This window comes from Empidonax traillii, unplaced genomic scaffold (genome assembly GCF_003031625.1).
Source record: "Empidonax traillii isolate 1590-97213 ecotype Southwest subspecies unplaced genomic scaffold, ASM303162v1 scaffold43:size1863611, whole genome shotgun sequence".
NCBI lineage: Eukaryota > Metazoa > Chordata > Aves > Passeriformes > Tyrannidae > Empidonax > Empidonax traillii.
This window is the reverse complement of record NW_020955236.1, coordinates 1,548,635-1,568,872: the sequence shown is the minus strand read 5'-3', so window position 1 is coordinate 1,568,872 and position 20,238 is coordinate 1,548,635. Positions and strand designations below refer to the sequence as shown.

The 20,238-nt window shown below is 45.7% G+C and overlaps 1 protein-coding gene across 1 annotated transcript in view; it reads right to left on the bottom strand.

Moving 5' to 3' along the window:
• MLXIP (MLX interacting protein) overlaps window positions 1-14,257 on the bottom strand; it is a 41,334-nt gene extending 27,077 nt beyond the window's left edge. The window contains exon 1 of the mRNA XM_027878640.1: window positions 13,887-14,257. Coding sequence (XP_027734441.1) covers window positions 13,887-14,257 — 371 coding nt within the window. The remainder of the gene's footprint in view (window positions 1-13,886) is intronic.
• Between the last annotated feature and the right edge of the window lie 5,981 nt (window positions 14,258-20,238).

Here is a 20,238-nt window from a genome sequence, read left to right as displayed (position 1 = left end):
CAAAACCAGCCCTTCAATTCGAGGGGAACATCCCAGGGACCTTGTGAAGTGGCAGTTCCTGCCATGGGAGCAGCCACATCCCAAACAGGGCAGTGAAAGTCCCTGGGATTCGCTATTCCAAGAGCACAGCCTCCGAGGAAGGGGGAACATTCAGAGAACAAGCAGTGGAAAACAAACCTTCACCTCTGGGTCAGCAGCTCAAATGGGAGCCGTGAGATCTGCAGCAGGAAAGGCTGGGAGTGACCCTTCCCTGGTTAACTGGGACACGAGGCTGGCAGGGGAGCACCAATGCTCGTGCCACTCAGTGCTCTGCACGCTTTTCCCAGACGGCTCTTGTTCCCCGTTTAGGACTGGACAGGCCAAGGGCCATGCCTGGTTCCCACACACAGATGGAAAGAAGACCAGCCCTGTCCTTAGGGAAGTTAACCCTCCACTCCTGAGCTGTTGAATCTGTTTCTTTATAATGATGGTGGTTATGGACACCATGCACGGGGCTCTGACAAATGTTTCATGGCAGTTCACTTTATAAAGCAATACTGAACCTCACTATATGTGGCGAGTGTCAGAGAAAGACCTCGATTTTATTGCATTAGACCCTTGTGAAGTCATTCCATTGCTCACAGTGACTCCCATGATTAAGTATTTAGCAACAAAATCGTTCAGAAATTCTCAAGCCATCCACCTGTGCAGCAGTTCAAAGATACAGGTCGACCGATGCAGCTCCTTACCAAGGACGCACCTCCAAATGGACCAAGATGGTTTGTGTCCCAAAGCAAGGGGTGACATCACCGGTAAAACCTGTAACAATATCAGCACTTTTCTGAATCTTACTACAAAAAAAAAGTCACCAAATGACCCTCATACGAGTCTCTTCGAACCACATTTTCCCCATGTGCCAAAATCACTAGAAAGCAGCCTCAGTCTTCACTTTGTAGAGTCCTTTAGAAAGCTCACGTGACAGGTAAATAACACTTCTTACACATTTATTGCTATAGAGAGAAGCAAACCCCTCAGAACTTCCTCAGATCTGTCTCCCCATTTCCCAAGGCCTTGCTCCATTCCAGCCAGCCCATAATCACCCCATGCCAAGCTCAGACACCAAGCCTATTAATGTGCTAATAAAAACCGCTAATAAAAGTTTTAGGTTCCTTAAGCTCTGCTAAGATTTTTACTGGAGATTTGAGGGTTGCATGACTGGATACTGGAAACAGATGGGATCCATGCTGGGTTCCTAAACAACAGCCTTCACACCCCAAAAGTTTATTAGAAACAGTAATGAATTGGCTTTTATTGCAGAATTCTGTGCATCCACTCGCAGTCTCCAGGCTGAGCCGTGTTCTTCAGTAACATCTGCTGATTTCCTAAAGCAAATGAGTGGAATCTAATGAGGTTTCCCAGGAAGGGTTAACTGTGTCACACAGCAAGAGACAAACCAGAACTCAGGGATGCCTCTGGTTCCCATGCAGTCTGATTAGAGATGACCCCTCCTCACAGGAGGAAGGACTCAGATCACAGTGTCATATTCCAGTCACAAACATATTGGCTCTCTGCTTTCACAACACCATGGAATATCCAGGATATTCAGGCAGATGGTGAGGGAGGGCAGCAGCACCAAACAGGGCTGATATAACAGAGCAGCAACACACGCTGGCCTTACAGCTTCCAGAGACCAAATGCTGCCTGGAATTTTTCCGCAGTTGATACCAAAACACTGCCCAGCTCCCTCCAGCACTTGGCACCAGAGCTCTCCTGCTTTAGCAAGAGCTGCAAGAACACCCCTCCAGGTTGGTCACGGGTCCTGCCTTCCCAGTACTGTCCCCAGCACTGCACACGAGCAGCTGCTTGGGGAGGAGTCAGAACACGACCAGCACGCTCCTGTGACTCTCCTACCAGCTCCAACAACCAGCCCCCCTCAGTTGTGAAGGAAAATGATGTTAACAAGTACATTAACTCACTCCCTAACAGTGAATTGGAATAGCTACATAGCTGCCCCTTTTGCTGTGCTTATAGACACTTCTTCCCCTCATATCTGTGTGAGTTGAATATGTTCGCTGATTTAGGAGGTGTGTGCTTTGAAAAGGGAGGGATAATGACATTTTTAGTAGAGAACAGCCAATGTGGTGACCACTGCAATGACTCAGATGCCCCAGCTTTTGGACAGATTGGATTCTCAGCTATTTCACAATCTCTGCTTTCTATTTTCAGCAGGGTTTAGGTGTCAAATGTGGTTGCTGATTACTCAAAGTGAATGCAGATTCCTCCTCGAGGATATCTGTATTTCTGATCAAGTCAGTCCTCCCATCCCAACCCTGAGTTCATCTGAAATAAGCTGACAACATGCAAAGAACTTCTCTGGCTCTGCAACAGATCTCAACGTTTCATAACCACATCCAAATCCTTTGACTAAGTCCTTCCTTTCCAAAAGTTTCATATCCTCAAACCCAGAAAAGTCATTTCTGTGTGTGTTTCCAGGTCACAAACCTGTTCCCCCCCTCTACAACCCCTCCACTCAGTTTTCTTTCCCAAAGGCTGTGTCATAAAGAGCAAAAGCAAGTTTCTTGCTTTCCCACATCTGGCACACCACCATCACCACCAGGTTTTGTATCCAAGTTCACTCAACCTCCATCCCCAGGGACAGATGTTTACCAAGCAAACAGAGCTGGACTGAGCTGTGCAGATACCAACATGCAGGGTTTTATAGAGGGAGACAGTCTCACCTTCTTTGGACACTGTACAGAACAAGCTAACAGCAGAGGCATGACATGTAACCAGACCTGTGCGTGCTGCTGACAGACCAGCAAATTTCAGAGCCCGTTCCTGAATCCACAACACAGCTTAGCAGGACCAGGACTTCAGTGGGCAAATACCAGGAGTTCTCCTGATGCACAGCTGTCACTGCAATTATTACTAACAGAGCTTGACTTGCCATGGGGAAGCTTACTCAGACCACAGCTCCCATATAAACATGCAGAAATTCATCAGGATGAGCAGAGACCAACCATCCTAGAACATAACAAATGATAACATTCTTTGCTCTGGGAAACATGGCAGCAGATAATAGCCATATCCAGTGACTGGCAGATCAGGAATGCAGTAAGATCTTCCCTGGCCTCTTCCTGTTTGGCACTTCTTCTCTAACAGCTGCCAGATCTACAAGCCCTTTTTGACTTCTTTAATAAGTTTTCCTTGTTTACCTGCACGCCTTTCCTTTCTTACACTGCTGATCACTTCTGCCTCCAACACACTGCAAAGTAATGGCTTTCAATAACTAACACAGGCTACATCAAGGGTCACCCCACAGCACCAAAAGCAAAAGCCTGCATGATAAAAAGATCATCAAGAGCAGTCGTGGGCTTCAAAGAAGAATCACAAAGACCTGAGAAGCTCTTCCATAATTCCTGCTCCATTTGGTCTCTGTCCTTTTGGGAATGGTGTCAACAGTGAGGACAAACAAGATTTTACAGCACTCTAAAATCTGGATGCAAAATGCAGCAAGCAGAATTTAGCAGAGCAACCTGTGATGGCTCTCAGAGCGTGTTCACACCAACATAACGAAATGCAGCGGGCTCGAGTTATTTTTAGGACTATTGTGAAACCTCAGTGTCACTTCATTCCAGCTGCTCCAAAGATACAGCAGCAGCACCGCACAGCCTGGGCTCTGTCTCCTCACTCCTGGCTGCATGGAGTGAGTCTCACCCTTGCCCTACATCAGAATTCCGATGCCAAGGCAGTGAAGTCCCTGGCACAGACAGGGCCATGTGGACAAGAAGGGTGTTTTGGACAAGGAGCTCACATGGGCTGGGGAAGGGTCTGGCTGATGGACAGAGGAGTCCCCGTCTCTGCAGCCTGGCCAGAGGTCTCCTGGCCATGCCGGCCAAGGTCACTTCAGCTGTTGTTGAACTGCTGCAGGCACAGCCCCCGTTACTATGGGACCTTGAGGGAAAGGAGAGTAAACAGAGGGAAAGGACAGCCAGGATTTCGAGTAAACACCCCATGCTAGGGAGTTCTGAAAACAACAAACTTGACAGATCCCAGAAGGAAACCCTTCTTGGTGCCTCTGCAATGTTTGCTCTGAGCTTGTTATGCAGACAACAACCCCATCTCTGAGGAATAACAGGCTCCACTGCTGGAAGGATCAGTGAGAAGAAAAGGTCCCATCCTGCTTCCATGTGCTTCTGCAGTTCTGTTCTGGGCAGTGGTACAAGATGCACCCAGACTTTTCAGGACAAACCAGTTGTACACTCTCCTTCCTTTGTTCCTCCAGCCTGGCAGGACACAGCCAGGCCCAGGGCCCTGCATTCAGCACAGCCATTCCAAAGGCAGCAAAGGTTCTGGGGTTCACACAGGCTCCCAGCACAGCTGCCTCTGGAGCAGCCACATGCACAGGACTCTCTTGGAATACCAGGGCAGACACAGCACAGGAGGCAAGCCAGGCTGGGGACCACAGACACACCACACAGAGGGGTCAGAGCAGGGCACACCTGCAGGCTGCCACCTTCCCCCCAGGTCTGCAAGACCCAGATATAAACGATGCAGCTGCTGCCTCGCTCCCAAACCCAGTAACAGCAATCCTCTTTCTCAGGAAGGGCAAACCTACTGCACAAGAGCAAGGCTATCTGGATCTTCTCCTTACCCCTCAGTCACCCTTAAGGCTCAACTCTTCAATTCTTGTTCTTAGTCACAAGCCAACCCTAGTACAAATAATCCCCAGCCAACACCAGCAAAGATGAGACCACCTTTCCATCTCCCAGCTGAGATGGAAGAAGCCCTCTCAAGCTCAAGCAGAAACAAAGTTGTAGCAAACATCAGATGCCTGTACTTGGATAAGGACAGCTGTTTAGGACTAAAGGTAGATCTCTCAACCTTTCTTCCTTTGCTCCTTTGACTCAAAGCAGCGTCACCTCTTCTATTTCTGCTCTGAACTGTCCCCCTCAAATTCTCTTCTTTGCTTCCCAAATCACTGGAAGAATGCAGAGGGACATATTGTTAACCTGCAATAAAACAGAAGCACACAAACACCACAGATGTACTCTACCCATTAACCTATCCTCTGCTTGCTCTGCTGTGGGATAATTGAGCAATAAGGATACCCCTGGAAATCCAGAAACCTCCCATTATAATTATAAAAAGATAAATGTATCTCTGTATGTAGGAAGACATTACCATATATAAAATATTACAGTAAAAAAGGACATTAAATATGGCAAAAAGGAGTGTATCCAGTGCTTCTTGCACCACACAATCTGCTGACCTAGAAGTAGAGAGAGATGAAAAGGCCTCTAACTGTACATTAATATCATAGATAATGTGCTGCATGAACACAAAACCAAGGACAAAAAGCTCTCTAACAAGTTATTAAAATCGTTCTGTGCTTTTCAGGAAAAGTGATCAATTCATTAGGCACCACGGTGAGCTACTTACACAGCTGAACCCTTTCCTCACATCACGGTACGTCACCAACCCTGTCCCGGCCAAGGGTTATCTGGGGGTCAGCAGCGGCCTGGCCAAAACACACCGACATATCACTAATTGGAGGGAATCAGATTCTTTCGCTAACACCCTGCTACAAGATAATCCTCCCAGTGGCCTGCAAGCTCTTCCCATCTGGCCTGTCACCTTTTGTTTTACAGTCTCAAAGGTGACAAAGCAGCTCTGAGAGCCACTCCTGACACCCCGGGCTTTGTACCTACGTGTACCTTGCAGGTGCTCTGGATAACCAGCCAAGGGGAGAAACTTTGTCACTAAATGGCTTTCCATTTTCTATTAGCCACCTGACAACACAGCTGACAACCCAACTAAAAATATTAGTCTTCCACAAGCTAACTGTCCCTGAGCTTGCTCCTAAGTAGCAGACAGTTTCCATACCTTAAGGCACAAACTGAAATCCGCTTAACAGAGAGGGAATGGCAATCCCCCTGCAGCCAGTCATTGACACCACACAGAATGGCCAAGGTGCCATCCAGGCTCTCCTTTAACACCTGCTCCTCAGAGGCATTAAGCCTGCAAGGGACCTGTAAGAGATTGTCACATGGATGGGAACAGCAGTAAGATAAACACTATCCCTGCGGGAGTGGGAGTGAACATCTGCTCCATCCAACACTCCATTTACCCAGGGAGGCAGAGTCCAGAACTGCAGCACGTCCAGCCCAGGCAGGAGAGCAGACCAGGAGCCCTTGTCACTCCTGCTGGCAGAGTCAAGGTGGTCCCTTCACAGGCAGGGTCCTCCTGAGGCCTGGAGCAAACCTCTCCTGCAGAAAGGGGTCGTGCCTCTAATGCAATCAACCATCTGACAGCTCAGGGAAGCTGACACCATTTAGACTTCCAAGGCCAGCAAAACACCTCTGCCCAGGTAAAAAAATCCGAATTCCTCCAGCAGAACGCAGCCCCCGCTGTTCTGAAAGCAGGGGGGTTTTCTAGAGTCTCCAAAAGGCCACTATCAGCACCGGACTCGTGGATCCAGGGTGAAGTTCCAGACACTGAAGCTTCCTCAGTGACTGCACCATGAGGGCAATGAGCCTCTCAGAAGCACAGACACCAGTCCCAGCAGGGAGCAGGTGTTTTTCACAGGCAGTTCCATGAATGCCCAAGGCACTCCGCAGAGCTCTGCCTTCCAGGAGCATTAGGATTACCATTAAAATATCAGTCTGGGTTTATTACCCTGTGATTTGTATCTGTGGGGTTCCTCATCACTTACAGTAGCTTTTCTAACAGAGGTGTCAATAAGCTGCACATCATCTTCCTCGTCCCCTCCTAAATCTTTCTTCCATTTGTCTCCTTTCCTTTATTATTTAAGTTTGTAGCTGAAGTGTCATCTCTGATACTGCTTCCTTTCAGACTCCTGTGTGAGCTCACTTCTAAACCTCATGCCTTTGTTTCCCCCTTTCAAAAAAGTCAGCACACACATCTGGGGCTCTGAAGTGTTCAGACTGTTTGGGTCATTTCTAGAAGGGAGAAAGGGAGGAAAAAGCAGTAGCTGATTTATCTAAGATCAACAGCCAAGAAACCAAGGGCCAGTGAAGAGCTTTGTGCTTGTGTCACAAAGTAAATAAGCTGTGGCAAACGCACACGGGAACGCTTCCGATGGCAATTGCTCTTCACTCACAAAGGGATGGCCACATTAATTATATCGGGAATGGCACCAAGTCAGCCTGTTCTATGTTCAAAAACAAACAATCAAAAGTGGCCTTCCAGCTCCCATTTGAGCAAACAAACAAAAAATTATTTGAAAAGACCGTGTTTAGAATTTCTGTTCTAGTAGTAAAACTATTGGAAGCCATTTCTGGAAAACCTTGCTTTTCCTAACCCCATTTTTCAAGCCTTCCTGCTTCAGAAACTGTGACAATAGTGTAAGCCCAGCTTGCACTAAAAACAATCAGATTCAGGTTTTTCCATCACTGTCTGAAACACAAAGAGCCAACTCTATTTTCTTTGGAGGCAACTGAAACAAGTACTTTTCCTAATCATCTTCATAATTGTTTTATGGGCATGTTAAAGGTTTCCTTCCCAGAGCCAAAGGAAAAATCATATGAAAGCTGTAAAATCTTTCTATAGCCATCAAAGAGTTTAGAAAGCTTGCCTTTTTCCTCAGAAGAAGCTTAGAAGTTTTGTCTTTAAAGAAACTGCTCGGGCCAATGACATTAAGATATCAAAGGACAGACGAGGAAAACTGTAAATGCAATTAATGTCTGTATACAAAGAAAGGAAGCAGCATATAGTCTGTAGTCTGCTAATTAAAAATAAAATACCAGATTAAACCCAAACTGGTCCAAGTTTCTAAACTGATAAGGATTTTTGCTGCTGTTGTTGTGTTTTAAAAAGACAGCCCTTTCTCCCTAATAGAAAAGAAAGCAAGGCAGCATGAGAAGAGCCAAAGCAGGAACCCCAGCTCTCCTACCCCTATTTTACTGGGTGATCATCCATGACTTCCACATCTGGGTCCATCCAGCTCATTCCCTCCCTTTATCAGGCACACCCTCCTGAAGTGATTCCTATCCAGGTCTTCCATTAAAGATCAAAGCACGGGGAATAAAGGCTGGACTTTTCTGACTCCAAACACACCTTCAATCATCTACCCTCACTTTCCATATATTCTTCCCTTTCATGCCTATTTCAACAGCACAACACCCACATCTTTTTTTCCCAACTCATCTCATTTACCTCTGTCTTCTTTATCAGATCTCCTCAAAGTACAGCTCCAACCTCTTTTCTTCTCCACAGTGTCCCTACCATGCTCAGACACTTCCCTTTCCTCCCTGCCATTCCATCCACCCCTCCTGCTGAACATTTCCTCACTCACACGAGTTCAGGGAGTTTGTAACCCAGGCTCAAACCCACCCAATCAGCTGAGACAACCTTTGTTTGACTTGAACTTCACAGGATCTTTCCCGCCCCCCTTCCTGTTTCCATCCTTGTGACCTCTGACAACACCATCCAGCTCATCCTGTGGCTTTACCTTGGCCCTTTGAATTTATTCAGTGCATTCCTCAAAGATCCTTTTAAGTTCACTCCAAATCTCAGTGAGTTTCCACCCTCCTTCCTCACCCTCTCAACTCTTCCTGCTTTGCAACAGATCCCAGCCCTGTTATTAGGGGGAAAATCCCCCTCACACCAATTTACAATTTACTCTCTACTTCAAGCCTGTGACATCCCAGAAATGCCCAACCTTCAGCTCAATATGGCCACAAAGCTCCCTTTATTCCTCCCCACCCCTTCCCAGCTCGCAGCATCACCAGATACCCCTTTGTTTGATTAAGACTAATCATAGCTTAAGGACACACAGTCAGATAAGCAGCTGCTCAAGTGACTCTATATCAACTCTGCTTTCCAAAAGAATGGAAAGAATGGAAATTCTTTTTTTTTCCCCACATGGGAAAGTAACAAACAAGAATGATTCAGTGACCTACTAAAGGGGCGTGTGGAAAAACATGAGTAAAGCTAAGACCTGAATTTCGGGTTTCTTGGCTTCAATTCCTCCTGCCACTCAGTAGAAAGAAATTAAAAAGGGGAAAGGGGAGAGAACTGGAAATCAATGTGTTAATTTCTGTTGCCATCAAATGCCATTCACAGCACATCATAAACACGCAGCACAAAATCTTCACTAAAAGAAATGCCAAATCTCAACAGTCCAGCCAAGTTTTTTCAGAGCACGCAACAGTTACTGAGAACTGGCAATCTGAGGACAGAGCAGCTCCCTCTTCCCTGTTTCAGCAATCCATCAAAAATGATGGTTATGAAATCCATGCTGTATTTAAGCCAGGAAATAACATCTGTTTACTGAGTGCAAACACCAGATGAGAACTACAACAAAACATGTACACGGTAAATCAGAAGATGATATCAACAATATGCTTTTTTAATGAAAAATGTGACTACTGTGCACATACCTCTGCAGTAACACCCTGCACAACCAGGCCCACAGAAACCACTAACAGCTTGGGACCTGCAGAACCACCAAAATAGCCAGGAGCAACATGAAAAAATTGTCCCTGTATCCAAACCTCTGTCTGCAGAATTTGGCTGTTCTTCTTTGAGTCACGTGTAGCCCTGAAGACACCAAGACCTTAATCTGAACCAAGGCCTTCTCACACTACCACTACCAAGTGTTTACTTTGGCAAAGAAATGCATCTTTGAAAGGAGAACAGCTCAGCAGTCGTTCCGCAAACTGTCCCCAGGTTCAAGGTTGTCAAGGTGGAATTTCAAAGTGCATCTTACTCAGAGCTTAAAAGCTTGTGACTATATCAAGCATTTGACATAAGCAGGGTAAGAGGCTCAGAACCAATGCCCTGGTTCATACTGCACCCTGAATACAGCATCCTCGCTTTGAAGGGAGCCTTGTTATGGTTAATAAAGACTCATAACACAGCAACTCTGTTTAAATTCGGCTTAATTCACAGGGTAAACGCGGGAGTTTTTATCAGAGTAGCTTCTACAAGCAGTGTGTGAAATATGGAACTAAATTCTGGAAGTTCTTAATCTCAAACTTGCCATCAGCACTGCTAAGAACTTCCCCAAACAAACACACGATGCATTAACAAAGAATATGTGGCAAAGGTGCTTTGGAAACAAGCTGACCCCTAACGTCAGTCCACTGAGGAAGGGAATATTTTTGGCTTATACGAAGTGAAGGGGTCATATTGCCAAAGAGGAGAGATGAAATCTAGAAATGACCTGGCAAGCTGATCACAAGGCAGCCTTTGTCCCAGTTCCCAGACCCCGCTCTCCTGTTCTGTGCAACTTTAACAGGCAGGACCCAGAAGGTTTTAGACAAGTATCTCACACCAAAGTTAAAGCTCTTACCTCAAGCACAACACCTGGCACGGTGCTTAAGCTCTTATTAGGAGGAAAGAGAACTCTGAGGCTACTTCGGAATAACTGAGCCCACAAAGTCATCTTCATCTATTACATTAGTCATTCCAGCAGGATTTACCTCCCTGTCCTAGAGACAAATTATCACAAGGTCATTGACTCCTAACACGCATTTTTCAGAGCTCCACATGCAGTTTGGAACATGCAGATCTGCGTTTCCAAGTGCCTATTTCAGGTTTTGACCATTAGACAAACTATATCTCATTGTTCCCAAAGCAGAGTTTTCCACAGGGAAATCCAATGTCCCATATTCCAGCTTCTTAGGGCAATAAATGGTTTATAGTGCCCTTTTGTAAAGCACAAATTTTCACTTCACATGAGCCTTCAGCCCACATTCCACATGGAGCTGAACAGGATATTTCCACTGAAGACAACAGGCCTCCAAAATTAAGAGAAAAAATTCTTCTGCCCCAATCTCAGGAAAAAAGCCCTTCATGATACGCTGTTGCTGGAACATTTCCGAATACAGTTCAGCTTTGGAAAGTTATTTCTGGGTAATGTAATTATTTGGATAATGGTAAAGTTACTATTAAAGGCCTTTACTAAATTAAATATCAAGATGACGAATCATTTTACTTAATTCTGCACATTGCAGGTCATACAACCGCGAGCACAGTTTGTCATCAGAACGAGCAGTGTCCAAAGCTCTTTTTCATTTCAGAAAGCACATTTTTTACGATCTTTTTGCCTTTACAGTGGCCCGCCTGCCGCAGGGCAATTCTAGCTACCTCCACACACCAAGGTCTGCAAGGTCACCTTGTTTCAAAGAGCCGAGATGAAGAGGGTAAGAGGGGAAAACCAACGTCCTTTCATCTCTGTGAGTGTGGAACAATTCCCCCAATCAATCTCGGGAGAAAAACAGGTGACATTTAGATAAAGCCCAGCCCGTGCGATACCTGTTGTAAACCGCGGTGTTTATAAGTAACTTATTGATTTGGAAAATTGTTTTTAATCTGCTCGCTGTGCAGGGGACTATGCTATAGGCATACTTCCCCCTGTGGAACTGGCTTGTCTGAAATGAGACTTTTCAAGCCGTGCAACTGGATACGTGACTGAAACAGCTGTGATGAACATCAGAGTCAGCTTGGCTTGTACTGCACCAAGGCACAAGGGAATCGCTTCTCTGGTGTTCAGAAAAGGCTTTTTTTTTAATCCTAGGAAGTCTGACAGATAATAGCAGAAAGCCAAATTAAAAATAAATAAATAAATAAATTACATCACAATTAAAAGAGCCCAGGCTACACCACACATCCGTGATTCAGCATAAATTTGGTCACTGCCAAACGTTAACCACCCGAGGTAATGACCAAGGTAATGACCGAGGTAATCTAGAAAAACTCTGCTTTCTAGTCCATCAGCAAAGTTAATGGATACCATGCATTTTACTGCTTCTCTTTAAAACTTAAAACACTGAAACCCTAGAAAGGGGTGTCATGTGTAAATAAATATTACACAGAGAGCTCTGTTACAGCAGCTTCCTTGGGATTGTATTTAACACAGCTCTGAACACATGGGGAGTCAGCTCATGCTCCCACAAAGCAAAAAAACCCACTTCTGCACCTTTCTGTGCTACAGTTCTGGTTTCCATGCCCCCCACTTCTTTTCTAGAGTGAATTTCCATCCAGCACGGAAAATGTTAACACAGAATCCGAGTGTTTTGTCAGTGCTGGATCTGACATGGTGGGAAAGGTACAGCTGAGGCAACAGCCACCAAAACATCCCCATAAACCAACCAGGATCAAACCTGACCTGAAGCACAGCACAGAAGGCAGCTGCTGGTTACCTGAGGAGGACATGGACAGAGACCTACAACCTACACACTCAAATTAATCAACTGTTAAACAGAGATAACTCCTCATTTCATACCTACATTCATCACCCCAAACCAGACTTTCCAAAGTTATTTTAATCCTTTTTAGACCCAAGTTCACAGTCAGTTTGTTGAGCAGACTTAAAAAGCCGTCGAGTAATCAGGCTGGATCTGGGCAGGATGTTTCAGGGCTGCAGCTGAGCAAACCTTGAGGTACCCAAGCACAGAAGCATTAACAATGTGCTCTTCTCTGGCAGCCTCAGAGAAGATATTCTCTGCACCTTGTCTTATACCACCACCAGCAAGCAGGGTAAAATTATTTCTTCTGAAATAGATTTAGTGCTCAGTTTGTGCATCTGCACCAGAGTTCAGTACTGTCAGTTGGTGTGACAGATTTACTCCTTTGCATCAGATGTGATCCTTCGTTTCAAAATCCCAAGGACACACTGGTGGAAGCAAAAAATAAAACAAAGCTGATAGAGGCCGATGAGCAGCTGCACATGAGCAGTCTTTTTATGGCCCTTGCAATACTTGCGGTTCCTCTGCAGGTTCCCCCCAGCTTGTTCAATAAAGGCAGACTAGTTAATTTTCCATCAATGTTTAAATTTTTATTTCCTTTGGAGGTGCAAAGTATTTACGTCCACTGCTGTACACACCTTATCTGAGGTTCGCTCTCCTGCCAGTAACTAATACTGTGTTCAGCAAATATTATCAAAATTTGAAGATTACTTACATTACACCTCAGTGCTGTACAGAACAGATAGTTCTATTGTTTCCCCTTCATTGAGCAATACTTAAATAGAGGAATTTGGGGTGGGCAAAAGTTAATTTTCTTTAAGCAAGCAAACGTGGCTCCTATAAGTGGAAATAAATATTTCTGTTAATATGCTCAGAGGCATTTTCCATCATCCCCTTTAATCAACTTCCAAAATACGCTCAGCAGAGAACATCAGATTGGATCCAATTTCTGCTATATCACAGGGAACAAAAGGCTCCAGCAGACACACATCTTTCCAAAACACTTCTATTCCACGGCTCTGCCTCCATTTTGGATGACAGACAAAGGGGATAAATGTGAATATAACGCCTTGTAGAAGAGATGAAAAGCACAACCGAAGTCGGAGCAGAAGGTGCAGATAAACCCAGGAAGTGCTGCTGCCAGCTGCAACCACCACAGGAACAAAGGAAACGGCGACAGAGCCCGCTGGCTTGAATTTGTTATAAAAATAAAATTTGAGGAGGGGAGAAAAAAGAAAATTGGCCGGGGGTTTCACACGGAGCGGGCCACGAGGGTTCACTCTGCCCTTTAAGGGTTTCTCCAGGGACTGTTCAGCACTAGAGGCTTCCACTCGCTCCCAGCCCGGCCGTGGGATGCTGAGGGTTCCCGGTGGCACCAGGAGCCGGAACCCCTCACCCCCCAGCCCTGACCCCTCATCCCGGGGGTGCAGTGACAGCCCCCCCCGCTTCCCTCTAAGCCACGGGCCTCAGGCCTAAGGAAAGAACCCACGAGGATCCCCAAGTTCACCGAACACAAAAGCGGCCCCGACTCCCCACGCGTGGCTCGGCTCGGGTCCGCTCGGGGGGTCCCCGCCGAGGGGCGACGCCCGGGCCGCGCCCCCGCCCCTCACGGCGGCCTCGGGCTCCCGGCGCGGTGCCCCCGCCCGGCCCCGCCGGGGCTTTCCCGCGGCCGTGCCCCGCTCCGGGCGGTACCTGTAGGCCAGGGACATGCACTCGAACAGCTTCGTGAGGGACGCGTCGATGCTGAGGCGGCCGCCGGCGCCGCCGCCGCCGCGGGCCGCCCCGAACTGGTAGGTCTGGCAGGTCTGCTCGTTGACCGTGTCGAAGTCGTAGCCCTTCTTGGGCGGGTGTTCGCTGTGCGGCGACGAGACCATGAAGTGCCCCGAGTGGATGATCTGCGGGCCCGGGGGCTGCCCCCGGCGCGGCCCGCACCGCCGCCCCCCGCCCGGCGAGGCCCCGCCATCGTCCGTGTCCGACGAGTCCTCGTCGGGCTCGGTGCGGGGGGACAGCGGCCCCGCCGCCCCGAGGAGCCGCGCCGGCCGCATGAACACGTCGGCGGCCATGGCCCCGCTGCCGCCCGGCCGAGCCCGCCGCCCGCTCTGCGCCGCCACCGCCCCGCTCCGCCCCGGCCCGGCCCCCGCCGCGCTTAAAGGAGACGGAGCGGCCCCGCCGCCACCGCCCTTCCCCTCAGCCCCCGCCCCGCCTGAGGGGACCCACCCGCGTCACTTCACCCACCCGGCTCATCCTCACCCACCCCGGTCAGCGTCACCCACCCGGGTCATTGTCACGCACCCCCGTCATCATCACCTCCACCGAGGCCCACTAGGGAACCCCCCCCCCCTTCCTTCTGTGGTTCCACCGGGATCACCAAAAAAAGCAGAAAGTATTGGTGCTGCTGCGCTGTCCCCGCTGCGGTTGTTGTTTTGAAATGTTTAATTTTTTTTATTTTTTTTTTCTTTGTGGTTAGGATAGCCCCAGTCAGAACGCCATGCTGGGAGATGGCAGTTAATGCTTGGTTTAATTAAGCCCTAATTAATTTAACCCTGACCCTAACCCCGCTCCTGCTGAGGATAACTGGTATAAATGAGCCAGCAGGGCAATTCATCCGGGAGGTCAAGGAGTTTAAAAAAAAAAATTCCCATAAACAAAAACACAAGAAATTTCACCTCAACATGGGGGAGAACTTTCCGTAGAGGTAGCAGAGCACTGGAACAGCTGCCCAGGGAGGGTGTGGAGTTTCCCTCTCTGGAGACATTCCAAACCCATCTGGACATGTTCCTGTGCCATTTGCTCCAGGTGACCCTGCCTGGGCTGGGGGATTGGACTGCACGATCTCCAGAGGTCCCTTCCATCCCTAATGATTCTGTGATTCTGAAAAACATCCCTAAACTTAAGGGATTGTGAGGAACATGGAAATATAGAATAGCTCAGAACTGGCTGAAGAATGTTAACAAGATAGCAATTGTGCTAGAAATACCTAATTTAAACTGTCTTTAACACACTATATTGCTTATTATTTTCCAGAAGCCATGGCACCTGGAGAAGCTGGAGACCTGCAGCAAGCGCTGCTGGAGTCACAGGGAGGGCAGGACATGGAGCTTCTCCTGCCAGGCTGGTGGCTCAACCCCCCATGGTACCTGCTCGGTGGCACCTGTGAAGGAACCACAATTGTTCCAGGGGAAGGAAAGATCAGATTTCATCCTTCTCAAAAGCATAAAGGAACAATGGATCCTGTAGGTCAACATGAAAGCACAGCAATAGGGCTGGTGTGGGGAGAGAGCAGCATCCTACATACAGCACAAATCCCCATACATGTACCTATGTGTACACAAAGTCAAGAGGAAAGGCCTTGAGTGTGCCCTGTAGAGCAAACCCCCATCACCAGGACAGCAATCCTGCATGCCATACTCCAAAGCACTGATACTAAATTGTGAATATTATTTCAGTTTTAGGACCTCATACTTAAAATGAAAAAACAGGCTTGTCTACACAGTCATGCTCAGGAGGGGAAAAACCTCCAAATGTTAAATTGCCAAATGCTACTTCCTCTGCTTTGTAAAACCAGAAATAATATCAAGGGAAGCTCAAGAGACTGAGAGCAAGTCTTGGGCATGCAAAGAGGAGCATTCCCACAGTATCCCAATTACGCCCATGCAATGATCCAGCGTTCCCCATTAGCATGAGATCAAGGCTGATCACTGTGTTTAGGGGAGGAGTGGTAGGTCAAACACTCCTCCACACACGAGAGCAGCAGGAAGGCAAGGCCACATCATGCAAGGGCTCTCTTAGAGATGTTTAAAAACCAAAACCAACATTCAGTTCTTACTTAGCATCACCTACCTCTCAAATTCTGAAGGCCAGTCATATTTAGCTTCAAAGCTGGTTATTGCTACCTTATATTAATATTTGCTTAAAAAAAAAAAAAAGAAAAAAAATGCTATCTCTCAGCAAGGCATTCTGACTGAGTATAAAAGAAACAAAACGTTTCAAAACAACATTTGCAGTTTTACAGTACCTATTTTAAGTCTTCCATATAGTTCAAGAACTAAACCAGAACTAAAAAAAATCATGACACCTCAGCAACAGCACTGTATAAACACTTCCATGACAACAGCCTGTACATTTACCTCAGTAAATTCTAAGCAAGCCACACAGGCTTCATCCTGTAGGAAAAGAGGGATAATTTGTCAACATGAATTTAGGTAACAATGCAATTTTCTAGGAAGAGTAGCACTACATCACTTAAAGCAGAGGCAGCAGCCTTTAGCTACAACTAACATTTGATAAAGTTCAAGTCCTCTAGTCAGGTGCAAAGATAGGGACATCCCTTAAAATAAATCCAGTTATTTTGGAGACAGATCTCTTGGTTTGCCTTACAATGAGCATTTAGCCGATCAGTACCAGGTCAAGCCTGCCTGTTCTCCACTCCTCCTCCACAGTAAGGAATTCCAGGAGGCACAAGGAAACCCTAGGAGGGCCCCAGCAGCATCTTTGGAGTATGTTTTTTCTGTTTCTTTTCATCAATCCCCAGTGAGAGGTGAAACACAGGCCGCTGTCTTCTGATGGTGTTCCTTCAACAAGGAACATCAATTGCTTGAACAAGGCTTTTAGCACAGGAGGAGGACTTAGCACTGCACTGCAGCACACACTGAGCAGAGACATTCAAGCTGTTTAAAGACATACCCACAGTGTATTCCACACCACTTAGTGGTGAGAGATTATCCTCCTAAATCTCCAGACAGGAAGATAAGCATTCCCATACTGATGAGGGACAGAGCTCAGGGAAGCTTCCTCCCAGCCTCAGACAGGGCTGGCTGCAGGCTCCGAGTCCAGCCGTGCCACCGGCTCTGCTGCCCGTCCTGCTCCCAGGAAAACCCTGGGGACAGCCTGTGTGTGCCCTGCTCCAGGCTCCTGCTGTTCCTTCACCCTTCCCTGGCACAAACCTTACCTGTTCAGAGGCCTTTCCTCCGGGGACCCATCTTGAGTTACATCCTTGCTGCTACCTGTGTTCTCTCTCTCCAGTTCCACCCTGTATGTAACTCTTTTATATAAAGTCTGTTGGTTCAATTCACTGATCTGGAGGAATTAAAAAACCATCTACACTGTGGTTTCTTTCCCAGGTTAGTGAACCGTAGGGGTTAACGGGAATGTTATGAGCACCCCAGCAAATGCAAGGGAGGGAACAGGCGGGCTGGGCTTGCCCCTCTGGGAGCAGCGAGCCAGCAGGGCAGACCAGCTGCCCGTGGAACCACAGGCCACTTTGGGACAGAGCACATAGAACACTAAAAATAAGCTGGACACTTTATATCCACCTTGAATGTAAAGAATCTTTCCAAAACTCCTCAGGAGTTTCACCCTTGCAAGCATCAGACTCGAGCTTGTTTCCAAACTGAAGCACATTTCCACTCTCTGGGCTCTCTCCTCCCTCCAGTTTAAGTTACTGCAGCACATTAACCGAGTACCAAATGAGGAATTTGGAACTTAAATTACCTTAAATTACCAAATTACTCAGCAGGTTGCTGTAATTACATAGGCCATATCTATTCTGTCTGTTGTTCTTACAACCACCACCTGCCCCACCACGCTATCAAGACACCTTTGGACTGCTCAAAGGTGAATCATTTTAAACATTACCAAACAAGACACCACCGTAAATGAACATTTAAAAATGCCATTTATAAAAACAGAAATTTCTTGTAAATTAAAAAGAAACAAGCAAAACAAAAAACAGACTAAGTTTCTTGATAAAAATTATTCACACAGCATTCGTGTTGTGATTTTTTATTTTATTTTTTTGAAATGAAACCATTGTACATTGTACAAACCATAACTACCGATGGAATAAATAAGTGAAAAATTATACTGCTGTACAACACACACACACACAAATCATAAGATGGAAAACGATTAGGTATTGAAGAAAACAAAATTCTTTACACCTTCTAACAGGCCCTTAGATATAAAGAACATTCCAAAACATGACAATGTTTATGTATGAAGATAGCCACCCAAAACCGATATTTTATACTGCCTTGTTGATTTTTTATTTTTTATTATTTTTTTTTGTTGTTTTGTAAGTGCCAGCACTTTTTGGAATGTTTTAACAACTACTTTCCCAAGCATAAAAATTCCAAGGAATACTTCTGCTATAAAATGTTTGGCTGAGTAAATCGCTTATCCCGGAAGGCCTTCCCACATGTTCCACAAACTCAGCTAAGTTACTTGCTTGCTTCTAGTTTCCTTTTTTTTTTTTTTTTTGTCTTTTTAGGTTTTTTTATTTAGTTATCTGTAACTGAAGCTCCAACATTCAGCATTGTAGCAAGGAAGCACTTCTTGATATTTGCACTATTTCTAAAACATCAGCTGTATGAGAACTTTCAGTCATCTTGAAGAAAATTACATCTCTCCTCCTGCTCCACCTCTCAATGCTTTCAATAAACCCTTTTACAGTGAGTTCATAAAACAAGTTTCGGGTAGAGATAGGTCCAAGCCAAAACCAGCTGGATTTAGATCTGGTTTCAAACCTCAGGTGGATTTGAATTCCATATTCTGGTTTGGTCCCATCTGTACTTTCTGGCATTAAAATGTGTTTAATCACATCCGTTGGCCCATAAATGTTATCAGGCACTTCAAAAAAAGACTAATAACAGTCTTATACACTATTTTGGATTTCTTCATACCAGATAATGTCAAAGTCTCTTCCCTCAGAGACTGACAATAACAGGTCTAAGGAACCCAAATCTATCTGCTTGTTCAGTTGTCTGTTGTCACTAGAATCTCTGGTTAAAATAAAAGATCTGAATGTATTCTGTGTAAGCTGTAAATAAAGGATTCCTACCTCAGAAATAAAGCCTCTAGGAAGATGGTTATGATGCCTTGTCTTGTAAGCCACAGAACACTGAACAGTTCTGAGCAGAAGCCACAGGAGAGAAAAGGAAGTTTATAATTAAACCTGTTGATGTCAATAATGCCAATAAATGCTTCTATCTAATGAAAAATTTGAGGTATTTTTTAGTGCTATTTATATATTTTATTTCTTCCTAAAGTACAGGAATTAGTTCCTAAATGAAAAGTCTATTTACTCCCTTGGAAACGTCTACAAAATGAAAATTAAAAACTTGCTGCGATGCACCTGAAGAGAGGGATTAGTAAACACGACTACTTGTCAAAGGTGGCATCAGATTTGTTTTGTTTTAGCATTAAAAACAACGAAAAGTTAGTAAATCAAAAAAATACTTTAAAAGTTTGAATCTTTCTAGATTTGCCCATTTAATATATCAATAGAACTTCTCACAAAATATCACTTAAATCTGAAGGTAATATACATACAAATCAATCGTCATGGACCAGTTATCCACATTTTAGGCATACACACAATTCAAGAGAGAATTCTACCGTTTCATTGCATATATTGTGCAAATTCAGTTTTTGGCTCCTCATTTCCTTATTTTCAGGATGTTAATGGACTTCATGATCAGACCAGAAATCCCAAAAGCCTATTAGGGAGCACGCTGTTTTCAGGAATGATTTGCAATCCGGTTTTATTCGGTTAAAAATCCAAAAAGTTTTATTTCAACAGAAAGGAAAAGTTCCGAAACTGAGCGTCATAGGTTACGTGGAGTTCAGTCCTACAAACATCTTCCCGAAGGTCAGTATTGGCTCCCCGCTCCTCCCTCCCCCTGCTCCCTCCCCCCAATTCCTCATTGCTTTTCCTAATAAAGTGGTAATTGCGAACGTAATGCAGTAGTCTAAGTGCAAGCCATTTTCACTATTGGAGAATCCCGACCTAAATTAAGCTTCATGAAGAGAGCTAATTATGAAAATGTATCGACTGGAAGCGATTTCATCCTTTTCACCTTAAAAAAGTATTTACAGTTTTATTCAGCTTACAAACGACACGCAACCATTTCCAGAGCAGTGAGATCGTAGTTTAAATTACAGGTTCCATCTCCCACGCCAAGTGAGGACAGAGTGAGGGCCTGATTCTGCAGTATGGACGTATGGATGGATGTGTGTATGTGTGTGTGTGTGTGTGTGTGTGTGT